The 23,651-nt window shown below is 45.7% G+C and overlaps 1 protein-coding gene across 2 annotated transcripts; it reads right to left on the reverse strand.

Annotated features, from left to right (window-relative positions):
* Positions 1-4,350: 4,350 nt before the first annotated feature.
* On the reverse strand, positions 4,351-23,344 carry ZFP64 (ZFP64 zinc finger protein). Of its 2 annotated transcripts, XM_054981410.1 has the most exons (6): positions 23,296-23,344; positions 20,580-20,819; positions 17,703-17,864; positions 13,831-13,893; positions 9,895-10,146; positions 4,351-6,025 (listed from the first exon to the last, which is right to left on the reverse strand). In XM_054981410.1, the coding sequence occupies exons 1-6, from the start codon at positions 23,342-23,344 to the stop codon at positions 4,758-4,760; spliced, it is 2,034 nt and encodes a 677-aa protein (XP_054837385.1). In that variant the 3' UTR covers positions 4,351-4,757. The 2 variants fall into 2 exon arrangements, with proteins under 2 accessions (XP_054837385.1, XP_054837386.1); XM_054981411.1 differs by lacking the exons at positions 17,703-17,864; positions 23,296-23,344 and adding an exon at positions 23,089-23,125.
* Positions 23,345-23,651: the final 307 nt, after the last annotated feature.

Raw genomic sequence — 23,651 nt, forward strand, 5'->3', positions numbered from 1 at the left:
AGAGGCTGTTGGCAGTTGGTGTGGGGGGGAGCACCCTGCCAGCCACACAGGGAAGCTGTATCCCTATGGGAAAACACGTTACCCCTTTTTACCCCCTTAGGGGGCGAATTTCCTAAAATCCCTTCTTAGTGAGCCTCTACATCAGAAAAGGAATGTCCTCCCCAAATTTCACGTTTCTAGGTCCAGGGGTTTGGGCTGGACATTGATGAGTTAGTCAGGACACGTGTCTTTATATAGACTAGCTTGATACCCATGCTTCACTACGGCATTTAACAACTTTAAATCCAGTTATATTATTTATGGGTATGTAACATCTTTTGGTTGGGGGGGGGTTGAGTTGGTTTTGTAGTATAACACCATAGTACCCGAGCTTCACAAAAGTGTTTGAATAAAGCGAACCATGTTGATGCCTAAAACTGATGAAGTGAATTTCGAAATGTAAGATTTATTGAAGAGATTTTTAAAAGGAAAAGATTGTAGTGCAATAAATAAAGTGAAAAATATGTACATTTTTTTTCTACTGAAGGACCTCTTTGTAGACCTCGTTGGTGTTTTCCCCACACTTTGGAGCCCCCACTTTGAAGAGGAGCTTGTGGGCTTGGAAGCCAGGAAGGTTGAGCATGTTGAGGAACTCCACAGGATAGTGGACCACATCATCCATTTACACCACGGAGTCCACAGATCTGTATCCCATTTCTGCCCCTTCAAGGGAGTTATGTTTCATTAATGATGGCATCCTTGTTTTTCTTGGGGGTCAGAGTCGCATGCTTGCACAGTCCGTCTATGGACTTCTTTCATGATAGTGATGACATCAGGGTATATTGTGGCTGTTAGGTCTGCTAGGATTGTCACTACTGTGCCCAGGCCTGCAGGAATGGTCACCTTTCCCTTGGACTTGCTGGTACTTGCCCACAGCTGCTCAGTGCACTGCAGGAATATGATGTGCATGTTTCTTTGCCACACCTCTAAGTTGCTTCCTCCTTTTAGCATTGGTATATCTTGCACAATGTCTGCCAGGAGGCTTCTTGGGGGCAGTAAGAGGTGATGCCTGCAAGAGGTGTGGAGTTAGACTGAGGGAGGGGTGGTGTGGTGGGTCCTTTGGCAGGTTCATGTGAGAGGTTCACATTGAAATGGCCCCTAGAAAGGTTGTGTACCATCTCCTCATGAACATTTAAAAACTCAGCTGCCACACTTTTATATAAAATCCCTTTTCAGGAGTCTTGTACTGTCTTTCTTCAACTTTCTGTAGTTTCCCTGACCTAATTTTCACCTCAGAACACAGTTCAGCCTCCCAGCTACACAGGAAAGCCAGGCCCCACAGGGAGACTGGAAAACCTAGAGGGGAGATGTATTTTTACCTCAGGACACGTTCAATGACTGGGAGTCATTGAAGGTGTCCTCAGTACTGCATGTGTCCTGCATACTGTTTAGAATGTTGGGATGACGAGCAATCAAGGCTGCATATGCAAATGACCTCAGGGCAGAGTGGCTGAGTTGGCCGTTGGTGGGGGGAGGGGGATGAGCACCCAGCCAGCCACACAGGGAAGCTATGGGAAAACACATTTCACCCCCTTTTTACCCCCTTAGGGGGCGAATTTCTTAAAATCTCTTCTTAGTGATCCTCTACACCAAAAGGAATGTCCTTGCCAAATTTCACGCTTCTAGGTCCAGGGATTTGGGTTGGGCGTTGATGAGTCAGTCAGGACACTTGTCTTTATATATATAGATTGTGAATTTGTATACTTTCCTAGATTGTATATTTATACATAATGAGAGGGTGTGGTACAAGGGGTTCACTTTTTTTTGCAGTCTGCAATACCAAGGTCCTGTTAAAAGCTGTACGACTCTGCCCTGTTAGAATGTCTTGCTAAAGTGTGACAAAATGTTACAAGGCTATTTATTTATATGAGGTTAGCAAAGTGGGTTTTTATCACCATCACAACATCTAATATTGGCTCATGCCAATTGTGAAGAAGCAAAACTCAATATGGTTTTTAGTTCCCAAGTTAAGGTGATTTTGCAAATGAATGAAAAAACCGACGCCCCGTCCCCCCACCCCCACCCCTGTCGTGGCCCAATAAAAACTGAGCATGCTTTAGGAGAAATAGAAGGTTGAAAGTGATTGAGAGTCAGTTGGAGCTGCAGAAGGAAAAAGAGCTTGCTCAAGAGCTTTAGCAGTGCCGTCCTAAACCGAGATATACCCTTCTAAGGCTACTGAAGTCTCTGCTTCATATTAGGATCCTAGAAGGAGAGATTTGGTTGCACATTGCTGAGGGTTTCCTGTCTGTCCCAATTCCTCATAAACTACGTACATCACAAATCCTTAAGATCGGCACCATTTTCAAAAGATGCACAGGATTCAAGATTACTTTGATTTTTCATTGCTTCTAATTTAATTTATCATTATTTTCCACTTTCAGGAAGAGTTTTCAAGTTATCATTCACACACCAGAGGGAGCTGAAACAAGGAAACAACAAAGGAGCAGTATCCATCTCACAGGAAGTGCCTATGATGCACAGTCTATTCTTAACATAACCATTCAAACCTCAGCTTGAGTTCTAGCACCACCTATAGGTGACAGAAAATGATTCGTTGCAGGTTTTCCTCCAACGAACGAGTACAAACAGAATGCATTTATTCCTTCATCTCCCGCATGTGCTTCTTTAGACACTCAAGTACAATAAAAATCAGAAAGGAAGTGACTCGATCAAATTGTCCTAACATAATGATGTAGTGTAGGCCTGGACAACCTGGTCATGTGCCTGCCAGTCCCAAAGAGAAAGCAAAAGAGAAGCTCCTGTTGGACAGCATCGCTTTGCAGTCCAACAGGAGATTGCACAGTGCAGAGGCCTGTTCCAATGATCCAAGACGTGTTCCAATGGTATATGCAATCTAAGGAGACTGCACAGTGTAGAGGTCTATTCTAATGATTAATGCAAAGTGGAAAAAGGTACAGTAGCTTTATGGGAAATTGAAAAAAACGGGAGGCACCCTTCCTCTTCACACCTGTTTCCTTTGTGCCAGCAACGAAACAGTTGGTTGGATCTATTCTGACATTAACCCACAGTTCTGATCATGAGTCCTAGATTGCGCAGCATCAGAAGTTACCATGCTCTGGGCCATAAAAATGACATGCCCCATGCCCCCCAATAAGCAAGATGATTGCACCACAAACTGTAAAACACTGTTCAATGGGAAGTGTGCTGAACACACCAGGCTTCTCTGCCCCTTATTACAATCAGTTGTGACAATCAAAGGGTTTGTTCTGTGGTTCAGCAGCTGTTCTCCCTGGACATGATATGGAATGACTGATTAAGAGGGGGGGGGGGGAGCAGAGGGATAAAGTAATTAATTGGCTTTTATTTGAGCCAACACCAAAGATTACCATAGGTATTCACTGGGCTGCTGCTATGCCATTAAAAAGCATACGATTCTCAGAACAGTCCGAGCTGCTCTTCAAAGGAGAGAAGCAGGGCCAGTAAAAAAAAGGCAACAGTGCCAACAAGGCTGAGTTTTTGGAAGTAGCAGAAGGCAGGGGGAATCCTCTATTGGACTTCCAATTCCTATTGCTAAAGTTAACAAGCAGCTGGCAATTCTGTGAATGGGGAGTTCCTAGCATTCAGATCTGGACCCTGGTGCAAAAGGGATGGGGGGTGTTGTTAAGGGTTAAGACTAAATATCCCTTCAGCAGAATATTCCTTCATCCCTATTACCATTGATCTCCATGAAATGTTGTTCTGGGGGTGATAGGGAACACTGGAGAATGGCATAAGGGGCCCCAGCAGTAGGAAGAGGGAGTTGGTGGACATTACCAACTGAGTCTGGATCTAGACCTAAGCCTCTCTCCACCTTGCCATTTCCCTGATCTGAAATGGCCTCTGGGAATTACTATTTGTCACAATGGAGAAGCACAAGCTCATGCCCTACTTGGGCAAATAGGGGCTCTCCTGGACTGTTACAGGTAAAGAAAAAGGCATGTGGGGGGTGGGGAAGAGGTTCAACCCTCCCTGGCGTCTTCTTGCACCAGGATCTCAGTTTCAATCAGGACCTGATTACTGAATTTTAAAAGATGCTGGGAGCTCCTAGCACCCTGTCTGACCTGGCTCTTACTCTTACTGGACCCATGTGGTCAGCATCACATAGGGTTATAGTATAACTGCAATCCAGCACAGTCAAAAGTTCCAATTGAAAATGTTATGTATTATTGTGCATGCATGGTTTTAAGGTTTGCAGGAATGAAAGCAAAAAACAAAACACACACTCTTTCCCACAAAACGGATGTTATGCATCCGATCTGTGATTGCTGTACAGCTTGAAGATATTTTGAGTGCAACTCCTTTCAGTGGATATATTTTTAAGGCTGTAATCTTCAATTTGGGAAGGAAGTATTAAAGAGAAGATTTGTCTGCGATGGTGGCCCACCAAGCAAGGGTTCCACTCCTGGAAACGGAGATGGTGATCTTTGAATAAAGAGATTATTCCCTCTGAGCGATACCCATTCAGAGCAACCCACACTTCCCTTCTCTTCCCTCCAATGCAGTGATATCTCTAGGCTGAATACATGTACATGGCATGCTCTGACAAAGAAGATGTTCCGTTTCCAGTGAGTGGCAGAAATCGGCTGGCATTCTGACACCAGGGTCTGCTTTATCTGCTGAACTCCGCTGCCTAAATCTAGGACATGATCCGGCTGAACTTGATATGCCGACAGAATGGTGAACACAGGCGAATTCCCACCCCCCCTTCTCTACCTGGACTAATCGGGTATGGAATCTGCAGGACACAGCAAACTTGCATGGGCTTCACTCTGGATAACAGAGTAGGTTTGCTTTGACGCCGAGGGGGGAAAGATGGGCGGAGCTGAGGTCACCGTGATGTGCTGATCCTCATGGCTCACCACGGTCACTTCACCTGCCCCTTCCTGAATCAATGCGTTGAGCCCTTCCAAGTCTGAGCAGCTGATCCCAGCACCGTTGATGAACGCCTGGTTAGCAGAGGCCTCGTGGCTGCCCACTGGAAGGGCAGGGATTAGGGTCTGGTGTGCTGTGCCGTCAGTTTGATCATGAGTTGTTAGGAGAACTGCTGGTTGGCCTACTGAAATGCTTTCTGTCTGAGACCCTGTGGGGAGAGGTGATGCGAGCAAGCTCACCTGCTGCAGTATTTGCAACTGGCTGCTGCCCGCCAGGTTTTCCTGATTCTGGCTTATTAAAGTGGGAGGCACGACGTTGACTGAAGCCGCTTCAACGAGGTTGCTGGCTGAAGGCATCTGATGCCCCACGATGATCTTGACTTGCCCTTCGCTGTAGGGTGATGCCTGCAACGGCACGTGGAGATGACTGACTGTAATAGGAGCCCCGCTTGGCCTACTTGGGTCCATCTGGAATTGCAAAACAGCCAGCTCGGTATTTTTTGTCCCATTAAATTCCACATGCTGTCTCTTATGGCTCCTCAGAGAATCTTCCCGGACAAAAGAGGCCTCACAGAGATCACATCTGAATGCTTTCTTGGCCTCCAGCCTAGCCACCTGCCTGGCGCAGCCATCCTTTGGCCTGTCTCCTTCGGTCTTCTCCGCGATTTTCTTCTTGACCTTCACTTTCTCTCGGTGCACTTTCTTCATGTGGGTGGTCAGGTTGCTCCGCTGTTTGGTGTCAAAGCTGCAGAACTCACATTTGAAAGGGCGATCCTTGAAGTGAATCCTCTCGTGAACCTTGAGGGTTGCTTTGTTGGAACAAGAGTAGCTGCACTCCGGACACTTCACCGGCTGCTCGGGCTGATGGGTGCGCAGGTGCTGCCGGAGGCTGGTTTTGTTCCCACACTGGAACTCACACTCCAGGCACTTGAAGGTGTTCTCCATGTTGTGCTTGATACGGATGTGGGATTTCAAGTTGCCTTTCATTGCGCAGCGCACATCACAGAACTCGCATTTGTAGGGCTTCTCCCCGGTGTGCACACGGAGGTGCCTCTTCAAATCAGAGTTGATTTTAAATTTGGCGCTGCATAAACGGCACTGGAAGGGAGCATCTCCTGTGGGCAAGAAAAGCATTTTGAATGAAGCATGCCAAACTATGATCCACCGTACAACCTGGATAAAGAGCATTCTGCAATCAACTTTATAGGGAATAAAATAAGTGTATGTGCAGCTCAGCTTAGCCTGCGGTCGTCAGAGCCGGGAAGCTAAGCAAGGTCAGCCACGGTTGGTACTTGGATGGGGGACCACCAAGGAAGACAGGGGCTCCTATGCAGAGGAAGGCAATGGCAAACCATCTTTTGCCTTAAACACCCCATGGATGGGGTCTCCATGAATTGGTTGCGACTCGACAGCACAGGATTCGTTATTCACATGTGTTAGCTTTTCGGCTTACCTATAATCAACTGAAACTGAATATTCTCCAAGACATATTGTACTTACTAGCTCAAATGCTCTTGTTTATGCACACAGAGATCACTCATACAAACTTTGTAGGCAGTTCGCATGTGGTTGAGGTAACGTCTCTCTATACAGAGACATATGGTCTTGTCCCCAAACAGTCCTCTTTAGTGCAATCCACTGATGGGGGGAGAAGGGAATAAATTTGGGTTTCCCTTATTTATTTACTTTATTTATACCCCATCTTTCTCCCCAGTGGGGATCCAAAGTCACTCTCCTCCCGATTTGTACTCTCATTTTATCCTTACAACCACCCTATGAGGCAGATTAGACTGAGAGGGCATGGCTGGCCCAAAGTCACCTCAAGCTTCTATGGCAGAGAGGGGAATACAATCCCGGGTCTCCCAGAACCTAGTCTGACATTCTAACCACCATATCACACTGGCTCTCTATCATGGTGTACCCAGTTTTACTGTCCCCACAAGAGTGAATGGCACCCAGGTGGGACAACCACAAGGGCATAACAATACTGCTATGTTAGAGTCTCATTCCCCTCCCCCATGTTTAACAACACTAGGAAGAAGGCTCTTTCCTTTGACCCAGTTTAATGAAAACCAGCGAGAACCAAGCCCAGTTCTAGCTGCATAGCCCTTTTCTGTGTTCACCTTCTTGAACACACTAGTGTGAATTACAAATCTGTAACTGGGCTTTTTTATATTCACTCTCTCTCTCTCTCTCTCTCTCTCTCTCTCTTAAGATTTTGCAAAATGCTTCATTGTGTCCTGCCGAACTCACAGTCATGACAGCTATGCAACATAGGGTGGTGGTACAGACCAGTAATGGAAGCAGAATTTTGCAGGGATCATATATGAAACGCTAGCCTTGCTTTGACATACCTCCATAGATGGCACCCCCTGCTTAATCACCAGATCAACAGGATACTGAACATCCGCGGTATCAATACCTTTCACAGTACGAACAGCACTCAGAATAGCCAATTATTACTAATACCGCTGCATAAAACAGCACCATTGACTTATCGTCACTCTCAATCAGTTGAATGGCACAACGTTCTTTTATTATCCCACTCATCACACACACAGAGAAGAGTGAAAGAACCATGGGGTGCCATTTAAGGCAGAAATAAAATGCAGGAATGTCCTTCATTCAGTAAATGTTTCTGTTCTTTAATAATCACAACACATACAGTTTAATTTGCTTTACCAGTTTAGTGTTTTATAGATCTTCATAAATGGGAGACTGCAAAAGGCGAAAGCATAATTTGCTCACCCGGCTACATATTTAATCGATCTATGCTGCATATTCTTCAAATCGCAATGTGGCATACTGTTCTAATCCATGCGTCTGCTCAATAATTGACGCCCATGGTGTAAAATGTTTATTACACTCATTTTATTAATGAAGACACATGGCCTGCCAGTTCAGCTTATTTTATAGGCTGCCTACATCCAGTTGTGTATGCATTTCAAAACTCAGTTATTGAATTTTTATCTACTTTTCTGATGACAGCCTTGGCACAGTACACATCCCAATAACCCCATTTTCATATGCCAAATTTCACTAAATGAGTCTAAATTTGGGCAGCACATTTAATGTTCAAATCTAGAGACTGATGTGATATGCAGATTTATCTCATTGTCCTTACAGGATTTGACATTGATGAAGAAATATTCAAAAAGGAAAAAAAAAAGAGCAACCTCAATCTTAAAAGCTGAATTCATTTATTTAATTTATACCCCACCTTTCTCCCCAATAAGGACCCAAAGAGGCTTATGTGGTTCTCCTCTATGCTGTTCTATCCTCACAACAGTAACCCTATGAGGTAGGTTAATTTGAGAGTGCGTGACTGGCCTGAGATCACCCAGCAAATTTTCCATGGCAGAGGCAGGATTCGAACCTGGGTCTCCCAGATCCTGACCCAACACTAACCACAACACCATGCTGGCCAGTCACCCATCTGAGTAATGAAACAGCTAAACCACTTGGCCAGGATCAATGAGATTTATTGCTATAGCTAATGTGTGTAGTGGTTAGTTTCATACTAGGCCAGGAACTTGCAGGTTCAGTTCCCCAGTCAACATGAAGTTCACTGATTACCTGATTTTGATCAGGGCCACAATCAGGGCTCATTTCGAGGGGGAACACGCAGGAACACAGTTCTGGCAGTTCCCCAAAGAGGTCACATGTGAGGTGGCCCCGCCCAGATCAGGCCTCTGACGGGTGGTGGATCACTCTCCCACTGAGCAGCGGCCTGATCCTGACCATTTTGGGCCCCTTTTCGGCCATTTTCAGCCCCCTTTTGCCATTTTGGGCCCAATTTTGGCCCTGAATGGCCAAGATTGGGTCCAAAACAGCCAGGATAGGTGATGTCAGGGGGTGTGGCATATGCTAATGAGTTATGCTGATGAGTTATGCTAATGAGTTCCTCCAGGTCTTTTTCTATGAAATGACCCCTGGCAACAATATATAGAAAAAGGGTTAGATCCCCTCCCCCCCGCTCTGCCTGCACGCTGTTTTCCTGACCAGAAACAGCCTGATGGAGTGCTATTTGCTTAACTATGAAAATATAAATGTGTAGCTCATCAGTACGCATGCAGAGCCAACAGGCCAAACGGCATTCCCAGAGCCATTTTAGATCAGGAAAATGTTATATGTGGGGGGAGGTCTAAGCTCCCCCTCCATGCCAAGTTCCGCATCTGAACTGGGCCCATGAATGCCCCTCCATCAGACCTGGGCACATCCTCAGGGGGAAATGTGGTATGTAGTTAGCCCGTGAATGACCCTGGGCCAGTCACTCTCTTTCTGCCTAATCTCCCTCACAAGATGGTTGAAGTGGTAACGTGGAGGTGGGAAGAACCACGTACACCACCTCAAACTTTTTAAAGGAAGGGTGGGAGAAAAGTGTAACTGATAGTTCTAGCAATAGGTACAGCGGTGAGTAATTTCATACTGTAAGAGTCTTGGACTGTGTGTGCAGCACCTAGCCTTAGTAGGCCGCCATGGATTGTGTTTAGGCCTTAGAGCCCACCGAAGGCACAGAAGTCAACAGGGGTGCATGTTGCCTTCTATGAATGGTGGGCAGTATGAATGAAACCGCTTGACTGGCCAGATCTACTACAAATACTAAGATCCTGCCTTAGGCCTTTGCCTAGTCAACAAAGCAGCCCTTTCTGCTTGCTTCACTTCAGAACCTGACTCAAGTCTGTGACCCCAGAGAGACTCTCGAGATTTGATTATGGTGACCATGGCACTGAAACACCTGCTTTCTTTTGAAATTTCCATTTCTTGTGGCTGGACAGTATAATTGGAGATTGTGAAGGTCCAAAGTTACAGAACTTACAGCCATTCATAGGTATGTTGGTGTTTGGGAGTTGTGCTGCAACCTGAGCCAGGGGACTATAGTTTACAGATACAGGCAGGTCCTTTCTTTGACTTCAATACATTTTGCAGTATCACTGCCCCTATTTAGTCAAAGTCAACATCTGGGAAAACATTCTGGACTTACCTGTGTGGGATCGTAGATGTACGGTCAGCTGGCTGGAATTACGACTAGCGTAAGGGCAAATCTGGCATTTAAAAGGGCGCTCGTTGGAATGTATGCGCTGATGCTTGTTCAGGCTGCTGCTCTCAGCAGCTGCGTAGTCACAGTGCTTACACTTGTGAGGTTTCAACCCAGTGTGGGATCGCATGTGCATTGTCAGCTTGTCTTTGCGACTGAAGCATTTACCGCAAACTTCACATTTATGGGGCTTGTCACCTGAAGGGGGAAGAAATGCAGAGCTTTAGGACCGAGATAGTATGAATTTGATGAAAGATTTTAGCACTAGTCTACATGCAGATATCCTAAATTAATCTTTCAAGGTGGTTTTTGTTCTTGTTTCAAGATGCCTTTCTTCCCCTTTGCCACACTGCATGCCAAAAAACTCACAAGATGAAATATTTGCACGCATGCGTAGCTCTGAAAATGGGATTACTTCCTGTTGGGGCAAACTCAATTGAAAAATCATTTGCAAAGACAAAATCTGATATTGCTCCCATCATAAATTAGATTACTACACTACATTACACTACACTAGGCCCAAAGGCCAAGAAGCAGATGACTCGGATGACTCACAATGCAGTTAAGGACTCAGTGCAGAATTCATTTTTAAACAATGGTGTACCTCCAAAGCTTGCTGACCCCATCATATCAACGGAGCTGACCTAATAAAAGTAGCCACCTAGAACATTTTGCTTTTCTCTGTGTATATTTATCATCTTTTAGTAACTCCCTGTGGAGAAAAGCTTTTTATCCTGGAAGTTCGGATGATATAAAAAACCTTCAGTTTTAAAGTGTCTCTTAGCTGAGAACAGGCAGAAGGGGGGAAGTCAAGTCAACTGCTCTTCAAGTCACACCCCGCAAGGCCTTAAGACATGGAAATGGCCTGCCAAGATGGAGACGATGGATTGGTCACAGTCACCTAGCTGGGGAAAGAGAGTCAGGAGCTTTAAAATGCTAGAAAGATTCTTCTTGGAGACATCAGGAAAAGCTTCTTTGACCTTCTCCCAGGTGTGGACAAACAGAGAGCGGGACCACAAGTGACGCCTGACACAGGTTGGACACTTGCCAGCTTCCCTCAAGTTTTGATGGGAAATGTAGGCAGCTTGGCGGAATGTTGGACAAGTGACAGTTGAAAAGTCCATTGGACAGCAGTCAGAGAGTCAAGCTGCAAGACCAGGATGCCTACATTTCCCATCAAAACTTGAGGGAAGCTGACTAGTGTCCAACCTGTGTCAGGCGTCACTTGTGGTCCCGCTCAGAGACATTAAAATCCCTTAGCACAGAAGGGAAATTCTTCTGACTGGTTCCCCTGAGCTGGAGGATGTCTCACCTGGCTCCTGCAGGCAGCGCATGGAGAGCCATGTGGAGGGCTGCTGGCCTAATCCAAGACTACAAGTGATGGGAGGTTTCTAGAAAGCTGTACCTTTTCAGTTAAAGAGCCTACCTTAGAATAATATCAGCTAGGGCATGTATAAAGATGTGGGGCAGAGGAACTGCATGTTTACACCTGTCTTTTGGGTCCCTTGTGCAATCTATTGTGTTTGAGAGTGTGCATATGAATATTTTTCTTTTTAACAAAGGCTTTTAAATTCTTACCACACAGACTTCCACCGTGTGAGTATCCTATTTAAAATGGATGCCATGGGAAGGGGGTGGTCTGTTGGCAAACTGCTAATCCCCCAGTGGTGTGTGAGTGCAGCAAGCAATCTCTGAGTAACCAGATGCTGAGTAGCATGAAGACTCAGCCATGAGGCAGAGCCTTAGAACAGCAAGCCTACGCAGGAGAGCTCGGACCTTTGGTCCTCTCAGCAAGTAATTCCTCAAAGGCCAAGTGGTGGCAGTGGAGTACCAAAAGGAAGAGAGAGAAATGTCTCTGATGGACGGGAAGCTGGGAGGGTGACACAAGTCCAGCAGAGACATGGACAGCTGCAGGTGCCTAGATGACTCGAAGGGCAAGGCAGAGCAGTGTCCACTGGGCAGTGGAGCCGACCTGCCACCCCCAGCCCCAAAAAGATTCTTTGCCCATTTTCAATCCAGTTCCGGGCACTTTATTTTTCTAACACAGAAATTGAGCTCCTATCTTTACTCTGGGGTTGTAACGCATATGCTCTGCTTGCAGAAGGCCAATATTCAACCATTATCATCTTTAGCAAAACAGGTCCCATTTACTTTGCCTGGAGAAGCCTCTGCCCGATACCCTGAAGAGTTAGTTACTACTAGTCAGAGAAGTTTAGTATTGGCTTAGATGGACCAGTGGTTTCCGGCAGTCGCTTGGAACCATCTGTGAGGGGGCATTACTTTTAACTCTTTGACTGAAATAAAGCAATGCATTAACCACCAAAATCACAGTGCTGTTTGGTAATTTAAACGTCCTTTTAAAATATTCAATCTCTGCAGGGCACAGCCCTCTATCTCTAAGGGAGATACTGAGGTTTGCTTATTTGTTCCAAGTTCAATGCGAAACACTATTTCCCAGCCAAAAAGCAGTCAATGTATTAATTTTTAAAATTACTTTAAAACAATTTGATAACTCTAGATCTGATTAAACAAAACACTTTTGCGCAGATACACAGAGCACTGGCATACCCTATTGAAGAGAATCCTATAGACGCACACGTGCCATTTCTATTCTATCTAGGTTGACTTACTGAAAAAAAACATTGTCTCAAAGCTTCTTACCCAGAACTTTGGCAGAAAAGAGGAAAGTAGATTTAACTGAATTCCAAATGTGAGAAATTCAGAAATTATAGAGTGTGGCTAGCTTATATAGATGCTATTACACAGGACAACACCAGAGGAGTTAGCCATGTTAGTCTGTAGTAGCAAAATAATAAGGCGTCCAGTAGCACCTTTAAGACCAACCAACTTTATTGTAGCATAAGCTTACGAGAGCCACAGCTCTCTTCATCAGATGCTTATGCTACGATAAAGTTGGTTAGTCTTAAAGGTGCTACTGGACTATGGTTGTTGTGGGTTTTCCGGGCTGTATTGCCGTGGTCTTGGCATTGTAGTTCCTGACGTTTTGCCAGCAGCTGTGGCTGGCATCTTCAGAGGTGTAGCACCAAAAGACAGAGATCTCTCAGAGATGCCAGCCACAGCTGAAGATGCCAGCCACAGCTGCTGGCGAAACGTCAGGAACTACAATGCCAAGACCACGGCAATACAGCCCAGAAAACCCACAACAACCATCGTTCTCCAGCCGTGAAAGCCTTCGACAATACATGCTACTGGACTCTTTGCTATACAGGCCAATACATGACTCTACTAAACCTTCTGATTCGTACTCTCTAAAGGTGTGATGTGATGGTGCTCTGATGGATGCTATTTTCACAACGGGATTATTTTTAGGCATTGAATCAACTGTCTGGCATTGTTCTTTGTGTTGGGAGCTTGTTTGGTAGCCATTTATAACTCAGGGCCAAGCTACAAGTGATGAATGACACAGGTTGGACACTTGTCAGCTTCCCTCAAGTTTTGATGGGAAATGTAGGCATCCTGGTCTTGCAGCTTGGCTCTCCGACTGCTGTCCAATGGACTTTTCAACTGTCACTTGTCCAACATTCCGCCAAGCTGCCTACATTTCCCATCAAAACTTGAGGGAAGCTGACAAGTGCCCAACCTGTGTCATTCGTCACTTGTAGTTGCAGCATCATTCTAACAATATATCACTTCATTTTGGCTGGCCAGTTCAAGGTTGAAAAAAGGAAGAGTAAACCTGAAAAACTCTGTAAGTAAGATGCAGTCAGGCCTTGCATGTCAAACATATCTATACATTTCATATATGACTTGCACAGCATACATGATTAATACAACATTCTATCACATTCTGAGTCAGTGTAGGATAAAACTTATGACATTTGGCTGAAAAGACCCCATTAGGCCATAACCCTAGAGATATACCTGTGTGTGTTCTTAAATGCCGCTCCATATCTTTCATACCATAGGATGTCTTGAACTGACAGCCTGAGAAAAAAAAGGGGGGGGGGAGGGGGAGAGATCCAGAACATTAAAAATGGCTATTAGAACAAGAAGACAGCAGATATGCTTCTATATGCTTTTCTTATTTTTTTTAAAAAAATGGTCTTAAACACTAATACGATGAGCAAGATTCAGGTCCAGTAGCACCTTAAAGACCAACTAGATTTCCAGGGTATGATCTTTCAAGGGTCAATGCTCCCTTCTGAGCTTTGACTGTCAAAAGCTCATACCTCAGAAATCTAGTTGGTCTTCAAAGTGCTACTGGACCTGAATCTTGTTCTTCTACTACAGACCAACACAGCTACCCACCTGAAACTAACATGTTAACATTTTGATAGAAGTGTTGACCCTATAGCACAGAGGTCCCTGACCTTTTTGAGCCCGTGGGCATTTTTGGAATTCTGACAGAGTGGTGGGCTCAACCACAAAATGGTTGCTAAAGAGGGTGGAGCCAGCCACAAAATGGCTGCCATAGGGGGCAAAGCCATACACATAGGAAACTCAAATGCAGGATGGAAGAGAGGTAATTTAAAAAGTACACTGAGAAAGAGGGGTGTGGAAAAATGAAACATACAACGTGGTGGCAGCTGCCATTGAAACAATGTTATTTTAATCTGCACAGATCAGATCTTCAGTGGACAAGAAGTACTGCTGGGCAAGAACCCCAACTGGCCCCGCCTCTTTCTAAAAAGATTTGATGGGCACCAAAAAAGCTGTTGGTGGGCACCTTGGTGCCCATAGTCACCATGTTGTGGACTCAGTTGGCTGTTTGATATTAGAAGCATGGGGAAACCAGTCAAGATTTTCAGTCAAGATTGCCAAGTAAAGACAACTTCCAAAACAATATTCATTCTAATGAAGTTAACTGACATAATCATATGATAAAGGATATTTTCTCTTCATGACTCGGGTCTGTATGACTGCCATATAAATTAAATAAAGCTTCCGTGAATTTTCTTGGCACTACATGGTAAGATCACTGATTAAAATAATTTAAGTGCTGCTAGTGTAGTTCTACATTCCATCTTTGGGAGCAGTAGAACAGGATGTAAATACAATTCAAAGGTCAATTTACAAGTTGCAAAGTTCCTTGAAGTCACTGAGAGCCAAGCTACAAGTGATGCCTGACACAGGTTGGACACTTGTCAACTTCCCTCAAGTTTTGATGGGAAATGTAGGCATCCTGGTCTTACAGCTTGGCTCTCCACTTAATTGAAGTTTACAGAAACACACACCCAGTGGAGGGGAATGGGGGTGCCCGGCGAGAGTCCGATGCCTGCAATCCCCTCCCGACCATATGTTCTCCCTCCCATAGACTGCCGCTCTGTAAACTTCAATTAAATGGAGAGCCGAGCTGCAAGACCAGGACGCCTACATTTCCCATCAAAACTTGAGGGAAGCTGACAAGTGTCCAACCTGTGTCGGGCATCACTTGTAGCTTGGCTCTGAGACTTCAAGGGAGGGATGGCAAGCCCAGGAAAAGGAAGTGCTATTCACAGCACCGTCACTTGCATCCTCTACTGAGGGTGCTTCCACATTGGGACTTCCTTTGCAATGAATGTCATTGCTGTTCCACATGCAGCATGTGAAAATACAACAAAGGAGCTACATGTCAGAGGATACCATTGCAAGCATTTAGCCCCAGATTTTCTCACTGAGTTCTGCTCCATTATGATCATAAATCCACTCTCCCCGTGTTTACTGACAATCAGCAAAAGTATACCTGTTTTAAAAAAGTCATGGGACACAACAAGCATTAAACAGCATTTAAAAAAAAACCTGGCTCGTTTTATATTGCTACATTGCTTTAATTGTAGGCCAGCTTGAGCAGGCACTGTAAAGAGGCAGTGTAGGAAAATCCATAATAAACACATAAACAAACAAAATAAACAGAAATGGCACCAATTCACAATTGTGTAACGGTGCCGTTTTTTAAAAATTATTATTATTGTTGTTGTTGTTGTTGATGATGATGATGTTGTTTACATTTCTAACTTGCCCTTCCCACAAGTGGGCTCAGGGCGAGGTACAGCAGTTATAAAAATATAATACAAATATTAAAACAATTCATAAAACAACAGTTCATCATAAAATCAACAAGCAGATAATAAGTGTCCCAAGATGGGGTCAATTCCAGATTCCTGCCCATCAACATACAGGGGGAGGGAAGCGCACAGATAATGTACTGCAACCCATACGTGGGTCAGCAAATGAATGGGCACTTTTAAATGTTTTTAAGAAATGGTGACCGTGGCAAGCACTTCAGAGGCTGAGAAATGGAACTGTGTGTTATGTTTTAACTAATGTGGAAGCACTCAGAGCGCCTCCCTCTCTTTAATGATTCAGAATAGGAGGAACTGGCATTGGTAAACTTGTCTATTGTGGGGGGGGGGAGCAGGTCTTGGAGAAGGTCTGAAACCCACATAAACGTGGGTCAGAGGGAGGATTGGGGGGGGGGATAAAGTAGAATGTACTTCTTCCTTGAATGCCTCAGTAATCAGGGCAAGGTGCCAAATTCCATGCTGTTGAACATTATTGATCTGGTTTAAAGTTCACCCATCCTAAAGGATCAAGGCAGGTAACAAACTGTACAATTGCCAGATACACAAACTAAGCCCCTTCTTACTGAATCTCACCCTATTCTCTGTCCCTCACCCCACCAATGTGAATCAAAAGGCATTATATTGCTTCTGAAAGACCCTTCAGTTTGGGGGAATTGGGGCAAGCAAGGAGAGAACTCTAAAATCAAGGAGCAACCAACGAGAAGGCCTCTCTTAGCAGCGTCACAATTTTGTCTTGGGATATAAATGGTGAAAAGATGGCCCTAGCAGAGGTGGTCTTGGCCACTGAAGGAGCAAGCAAGATCTAATATTAATTAGGTAAGCAACTTTTGCCTTACAGAACTGATCATGCCGCTACATGCTGTTTGAGGGGCTGGTCACACACATTCAGAAAACCCATAGGAAAAGGGAATGGATGGCACATGGCCTCTCAAGGCTTGAGCATGCATGCACCAAACAGCATGTGAATCAGAAGTAAGCACATAAATAGTTCCATACCATTCCTACAACGTCTATCTGTTTGGAGTGGCATTGCTATGTTGATGACCGCAATGTAGGGTTTTTTGTTGGGTACAGATGTATCTCCAGTTCATACGTTCCATGCAAATATAGGAAAACATGAGAACAACTGTAGCAGGAACTCAGAGGTGCCACTGCAGGGGCAAAAATTCAGCAGAGGAGTTCATGCATTTCAATGTCTATGTTTCTAGGTTCAATCTCTGAAATCTCCAGTTAAAAGTATCTCAGGCATGCAGGACTGGGAAAGATGTCTGCGCAAGATCTGCCAGTCAAACGGGACAGCGTGCTGGGCCTGATGGAGCCATGGTCTTCGTTTATATAAGTCTGTTCGTAACTCAGCTAGATCTGTGTGCGTACGGATTCACCTATCCAGAAATACATGGCTGAGCCTGGGCTAATCAAAAGGTGCTCTACACTTTTGTTTAGGAGCCTTTCCTGCCAACCAGACTACTGATGCTTTTGTAAGAAATGCTTCCTAAAGTCACCCAGAGAGCACGATCCATTCATCCCATCTGCTAAGCAGTTTACAGTATTTTCCATTGCTTTTGAACACTCAAAGGAGGAGATAACAGAGCTTCCTACCCACCCACCAAGAGCGGCAGAGAAAAAATCTGTACATCAGCAGCAGTCTGTGGACCAGCATTTCCAATCCAGGCACATCACACCTGAATCACAAGCTGCCTTCCTATCTGCACACAAGTGTATATCCCCCACCTGGATAGCAGCAGGTGAGTTTCTTCTGAGCCACTGATGCAGTGGATTTTTTGGGGCGAGGTTTCGGTGGTGTGGTGACCACATTTGTCATTGGAGGCTCACTGTTCTCACCAGGAAGGTAGGTTTGGTAGCCGTGTTCAAAAACAAACTCTGGTGCAGAAACTGGAAAACATATATAAAAGAAAGATTAAATTTTTAAACATCTAGAACTGAGGCACAGCGTAGCTTCTGCAATAATAAAAGAGTACTGCTGGATTAACTCAAAGGGCCACCTAATCCAGTTTCCTCTTTCCCACAGTGCCAAGTTAAATGCTTCTAGGGAGACCACTAGAAATACATGAAGGCAACAGACCTCCTCCCAGGTTCACCTCCCTGCAACTGGTATTCAGTTGGACTGCCTTGGAACATGGAGGTTCCATTTAACCTACCCGATCCTCCATGACTCTGGAAGGCCCCCTTTTTACATGACCTAAGCTAGTGGGTGCCCTGACTTGGATAGCCCAGGAGAGAGTGATCTCGTCAGAGCTCAGAAGCTAAGCAGGGTCAGCTTTGGTTAGTAAATGGATGGGAGACCTCAAACAAAGACCAGGGTTGCAAAGGCAGGCAATGGCAAACCACCTCTGTCTCTTGCCATGAAAACCTCACCAGGGGTCACCATAAGTCAGCTATGACTTGAGGGCACTCTCCACTGCCAGGCTAGCGGCTATTGCAACATCTGATGGTAGCGATACCAGAATTACGGACTGTGTGAAGAATACTTCAGACTATCACCTGACACTATCATATTCACAGCCCGCCTTCCTCTTTCAAGACTCAAGGCAGATTACTCAATGCAATGAGAACATATACTGTCAACAGTATACAGAGCAGTATACGTGAGACCATTCTCGAAGCATTTCAAGATTCATCTGATTGCTAATTCTGCTCTCAGCACTGGAACAATAAGAACATAATTTATTTTTCTGGCACATCTCCTTGCTTATGAGTGGAATGCCACAAAGTTCACTAATTAAACTGACTGGGAGCTCAATTAGAGCTATATGAATAATAACATTCGATTTATATACCAGCCTTCAGAACAATGCCACACTCAGAGCAGTTTACAAAGTATGTTATTATTATCTTCATGACAATCTCCCTGTGAGGTGGGTGGGACTGAGAGAGCTCCAAGAAGCTGTGACTGACCCAAGGTCACCCAGCTGGCTTCAAGCGGAGGAGTGGGGAATCAAACCTGGCTCTCCAGATTAGAGTCCTGCCACTCTTAACCACTACACTAAACTGGCTCTCAGCCAGGTCTATAGATGCAGCAGAATGGGGTCTCCCATATCAGAATGTGGGCAGGAAGGTTACATTTTTAATACTTTCCATGCACAAATTCCTTGCAAAAAAATTAGCATTATCAGGAAAAGGTTCTACTTTTTTCACTTGCAAGAACTTACATAGGGAAGTTTTGTAAAAAAGAATCCCTCAACGGCAATCCGAATGGGTGCACTTAGGGCCACAGGAGAACTTTGGTGGGGAGGGGAAAGACTGTCAAGACTTCACTTCCAGTTTTTTAACCAGAAATGATATCCTAGTGTTAATCAATGATTTCTCCCCTCTCTCTATTTTCCCTCTGTTGCTCCTCGGAGTAAGGGCAGGGAGCATTGGTGGGAGATCACCCACTGGAAGCAATTAAGTGGCAGCCCCACGTACAGCCCATTTTACTCTGCTTTGCTTGGATCTCTTTCTTAATGGCTGAGTGTTTAATGTCTCATTCATTTGTATGGCTTTTATACTGTTTTTTATGATTTTATCACCTTTGCGAACTGCCTTGAGAAGGTCTCAGGAGAGGTGGCATTTTAGATTTTCTAAATAAACAACAAAGATACCACTTTAGCCTGCTGGCCCGAGTGAAACTGAAACCCTATGCACTTACTTGGGATCATGTCCTCCTGAACTCTGTGGGGCTTGCTTTTCCGTAACCTTGAATAATCAAGTTTTGCAGCAATGCATCAACATGGGGAGGGGGGGGGGAGAATTTCTCAAATTAAATGGGCCTTGCTGAGCATCAGAAAAGCGTAGAGTACCTTGACCTACGTGAGGGACATTTTCTATTTAACCCTGAAAGGAAACAGATATTCTGAGCTGCCTATCTAGCTTGTTCCATCAAGTGTTATGTTAGCTCCTTAGGTTTATTTTGATACAAGAAGAACGGTTGTAAAAGAAACAACAGGACTGCCACATACATTAAAAGGACTTATTTCTGCTATTATATCCCAGTGTTCCAAGATCTCAGCACACATTTCACAATACAGATGTTATTTGAAGACTTGACTAGCTGCTTTCATATTACACATGCCATAAAGTGTATTGTTAAACACTACAAGTATTTTGGGGCTGGATTTTTTTGTTCTCTTGACCCCTTCCCCCCCATTTACCAGACTTTGTCTCTCACAGCCAAAACCTCACCTGCCAGTTTTGCTGTGCTCAAACCCTAAACCACCAAAACATACCAAGCTTGATCAGTCAAATTTTACCAACCAGGTATTTTCAAGTGCATGTTAGCAACCCATTGTGCTGTCCTAAGGACAGTTATACCATTCTAAGAGCATTAACTTCAATGGACTTAGAAGGTTGTAACTCTGTTTAGGATGGCACTGCCATCGTGGACCTACGTTAGTCATTTTTGGTCTGAAAGAAGCAAAGAATGTGCTTCTCTGATGCTTTCCTGCCTAATCTTCTGGAGGCAATTCCAGTTTGCCATAGACTGTAGTAGCTGTTTATAAGACCAGGCAAGGAAATGGTGCAGCCACGTGACCAAGGTTCTGTCATGATAAAGAACATGATTCCTCTTCTCTGCCGAGCATCTCTTTCCAAAATTTCCTGGGTAATTACCTGTAATGGTTTGGGTCTCTGAAGTGATTGTTCTAGTTGTGGTTTGAGTCTGTGTTGCCGGCACCATTTCTTCCGACACAAACTGCACTGTACTGGTGGTCCCAGCTGTTGTACTGGCGAGCTGGCATCCGCTTCTCTTGTGCGCAACGAATGCATCCAGATTATTGAACTGTTGCTTACAGAGTCCGCAAATGTGAATATCTGGAGTCAGTTCCACTAAGACGGTGGTGCCTCCTGGAACTGGAATAAATAAATATATCGGGGTAGATCATGAAGATAACAATGGTAAGGCATCAAAGGTCAAAGTGTTCTAAAAAGCTAAGCAGAAGGGGTTAAGTCCCACAACAGCTGTCGAGTCTGAAGGCATGCCCAGGGACTCTTCTACATTTTGAAATTCTTATATATATTGTCTTCGATCCATCAACACATAGGCAGAAACATAAATGGATTTAGTGCCATTCTGGTTGTGCAAGTTCTTGTGCAACACTTACTGCTTTCCTCCCTGTATCTTACAGTGCCCAGATGTTGCTTGCCCATGTTTTGCACAAGTAAAAAAAATGGTTCTGGATACCCTACTTTTGTCTTAGCACACGGGGCTCTCTAGTATGAGCTCACTTCCACTTTGTACAAGGGACCCCAGCACACTGGAATTGTTCTGATGGAGCCAAACCACTGGTACAACCTTTATCAGATCTTTCTCAGCACCCATTCACACATGCCCAATCAAGGAAGCACCTGCTGAAAGAGGGCACTGCCTGTTCTGAGTGGGATCATGCTTGCAGTGACAATAGGGCCAACAGTTCTGCCCACGGTATTCAACCTGTAGCTGTTTCACACACCCCGTCACAATGTTACCAAAACATGAACGATTAAAATTTTCCGGATACAAGCCCAACAGGAGCTTCCAGCATTCCTGGCCGATGCTACAGCCCCCATTTAGAGCACAGAAAAGAATGTGAGGACAAAACCGCAACAACCAGTATTCCGGATCTTCCCTCTCCCCTTTAAATTCATATAATGGGCCGTATTTGGACAGAGAGTTCATTTTACGGTATCTGTCCCTGGCTGCCACCATGAACAGGTTCTCTGAAGAAGTGGCATAACCCAAACTGTGGACCATGTTGGACTAGTTCTTCTCCAGAGAGAGAGAAATTCTCCATTAAGTACCTGGCTCCCATTAAGGAGGCCAAATGCAAAATTTGTCCTGAGGGTCTAAGAAGGCCTTGGGGACCAGAGATCTTGGCAAAAGCAGAAAAAAATTAATGAATCTGTGGCTTCCAGGCCATAAGGTTGCCAACTCACATTTGGGAAATGTCTGGAGAGTTGGGGATGGATCCTGGGGAGGGTGGAGTTTGGGGAGAGGGAGGGACCTCCGCGGGGTATAATTTGGGTTCCCAGGTACCCACCGGTGGCGGGCAAACTCTCAGGGGTTTGCCCCCTTGCCTGCTGATTGTCCAGTTGGCAGAAGGCCACCGATAGGCACCACAGGAACATGTGCTGTGCGCGTGCTCCCAACAGGTGCAATAACATTACTCCTGGAAATAATGTCATTACACTGGCTGTGGGAACGCTCTTGTGCTTTGCTTGGGGCTGATTTTGGCCCCAAACAGGCAGAATTGGCCCTGCATGGAGTGCGGAAGCGCTCCTGCGGTCAGCACGATGATGTCACTTCCGGGAGTGACATCATCATGCCGGTGCTGGAGTCCATGTGTGCGCATGAAGGAATACCACACTGCTAGCACGAGGTAAGTGCCGGGTCCCTTCCCCTCCTGCTGGGAGAATATGGGAACCTGGCAACCCTAGGTATAATGCTATTGAGTCCACTCTCCAAAGCAGCCATTTTCTCCAACAGAATTGACCTCTGTTGGCCGGAGATGAATTGCAATTCTAGGATATCTGCAGGCCCCACCTGGAGGCTGAGAACCCTACAAGTAAGCTAGGACAGTTTAAGAATCCAAAATAAAAAATGAAGCTCAGGTAATTTACAACTCTATGAAGATGCCCCAGGCTTCCTTGAATTCATAAGCAGCAGGTAACTGGTCTACCCACTAGCACCCTTGAGCAAACTGAGGAAGGGCTATCGTGCAGAGCTAGAACGCATGTTTTGCATGCAAGTAGCGCAGGCTCAATTCGTTAAAGGACTTCAGGGACAAGACGATGGGGGTGGGGGGGGGGGAGAGAAGACCACTGAAACTTGCTGCCAGTCAGTAAACAGTACTCAGCTAGAGGAGCCAAGGCCTGGCCGTGTGCCCAGCTGCCCCCAGTCAGCCTGCACCGAATGCAGCTCTCCAGAATCAGGCCAGTTAATTGTGCTAGTTACACACCCTAGATTCAAAGCAGCAAACAGGCACGCTCCATCTGTGCACCTACCATGCAATCCTACTCAATTGCATGGTAGGAACGCAGCTACTTTACTTCTCGCCCAGGTTTAGGGCTTCATCCTCCCTGGAGACTGCACCCTCTTTCCCCTCCCCCGCGGCCTTAAGGCGGCCCCTGCCCCTGGCTTCGCTCCCCATCCCACCCGCTGCCGCTTCCCCACCGCTCGTTGCGTTTGCCACCCACGTTCCCGGGCCAGTTCGCATGCAGCCAGATTCCCGGGCCGGGCGAGGGCTGGCTTCTGACGCTACTCAGGTTTCGGGGCCCGGCCGAGCTCCAGCGCGGCGCCGCTTCTCCGAACTCCTGCCCGGGAGCGCGTATAAGCCGCGCAGCCACTTACATTGCACGGGCCCGGGGAAAGACTGAGCGGGCGCGCCGACGTGGTTCATCTTGGGCGCTGCTGGCGCGATCCGCGCTACCTGCAAGGGGGGAAAAGAAGGGACGGCGAGGAGGGGACACTTTGCAATAGAAAGGCCTCTGTCCTCCTCTACCTCCCCCCCCACTCCGATAAAGGGCGGGGACGGATGTAGAGCAGTTGAGCATGCTCTGTAGCAAAGACTGAAGCCAGCCTGGCATGAATCTTGCCCGTTCGGTGCAGAAAGAAAGCCTCAGTTGCGCTTTCTGACGTTCGTGGAGTACGCGTTTGACGCGTGCAGCGGTTGGAAATGGGAACCAGGTGGTCGGAAGACAAGGTGG

Source organism: Eublepharis macularius, chromosome 5 (genome assembly GCF_028583425.1).
Source record: "Eublepharis macularius isolate TG4126 chromosome 5, MPM_Emac_v1.0, whole genome shotgun sequence".
Lineage (NCBI taxonomy): Eukaryota > Metazoa > Chordata > Lepidosauria > Squamata > Eublepharidae > Eublepharis > Eublepharis macularius.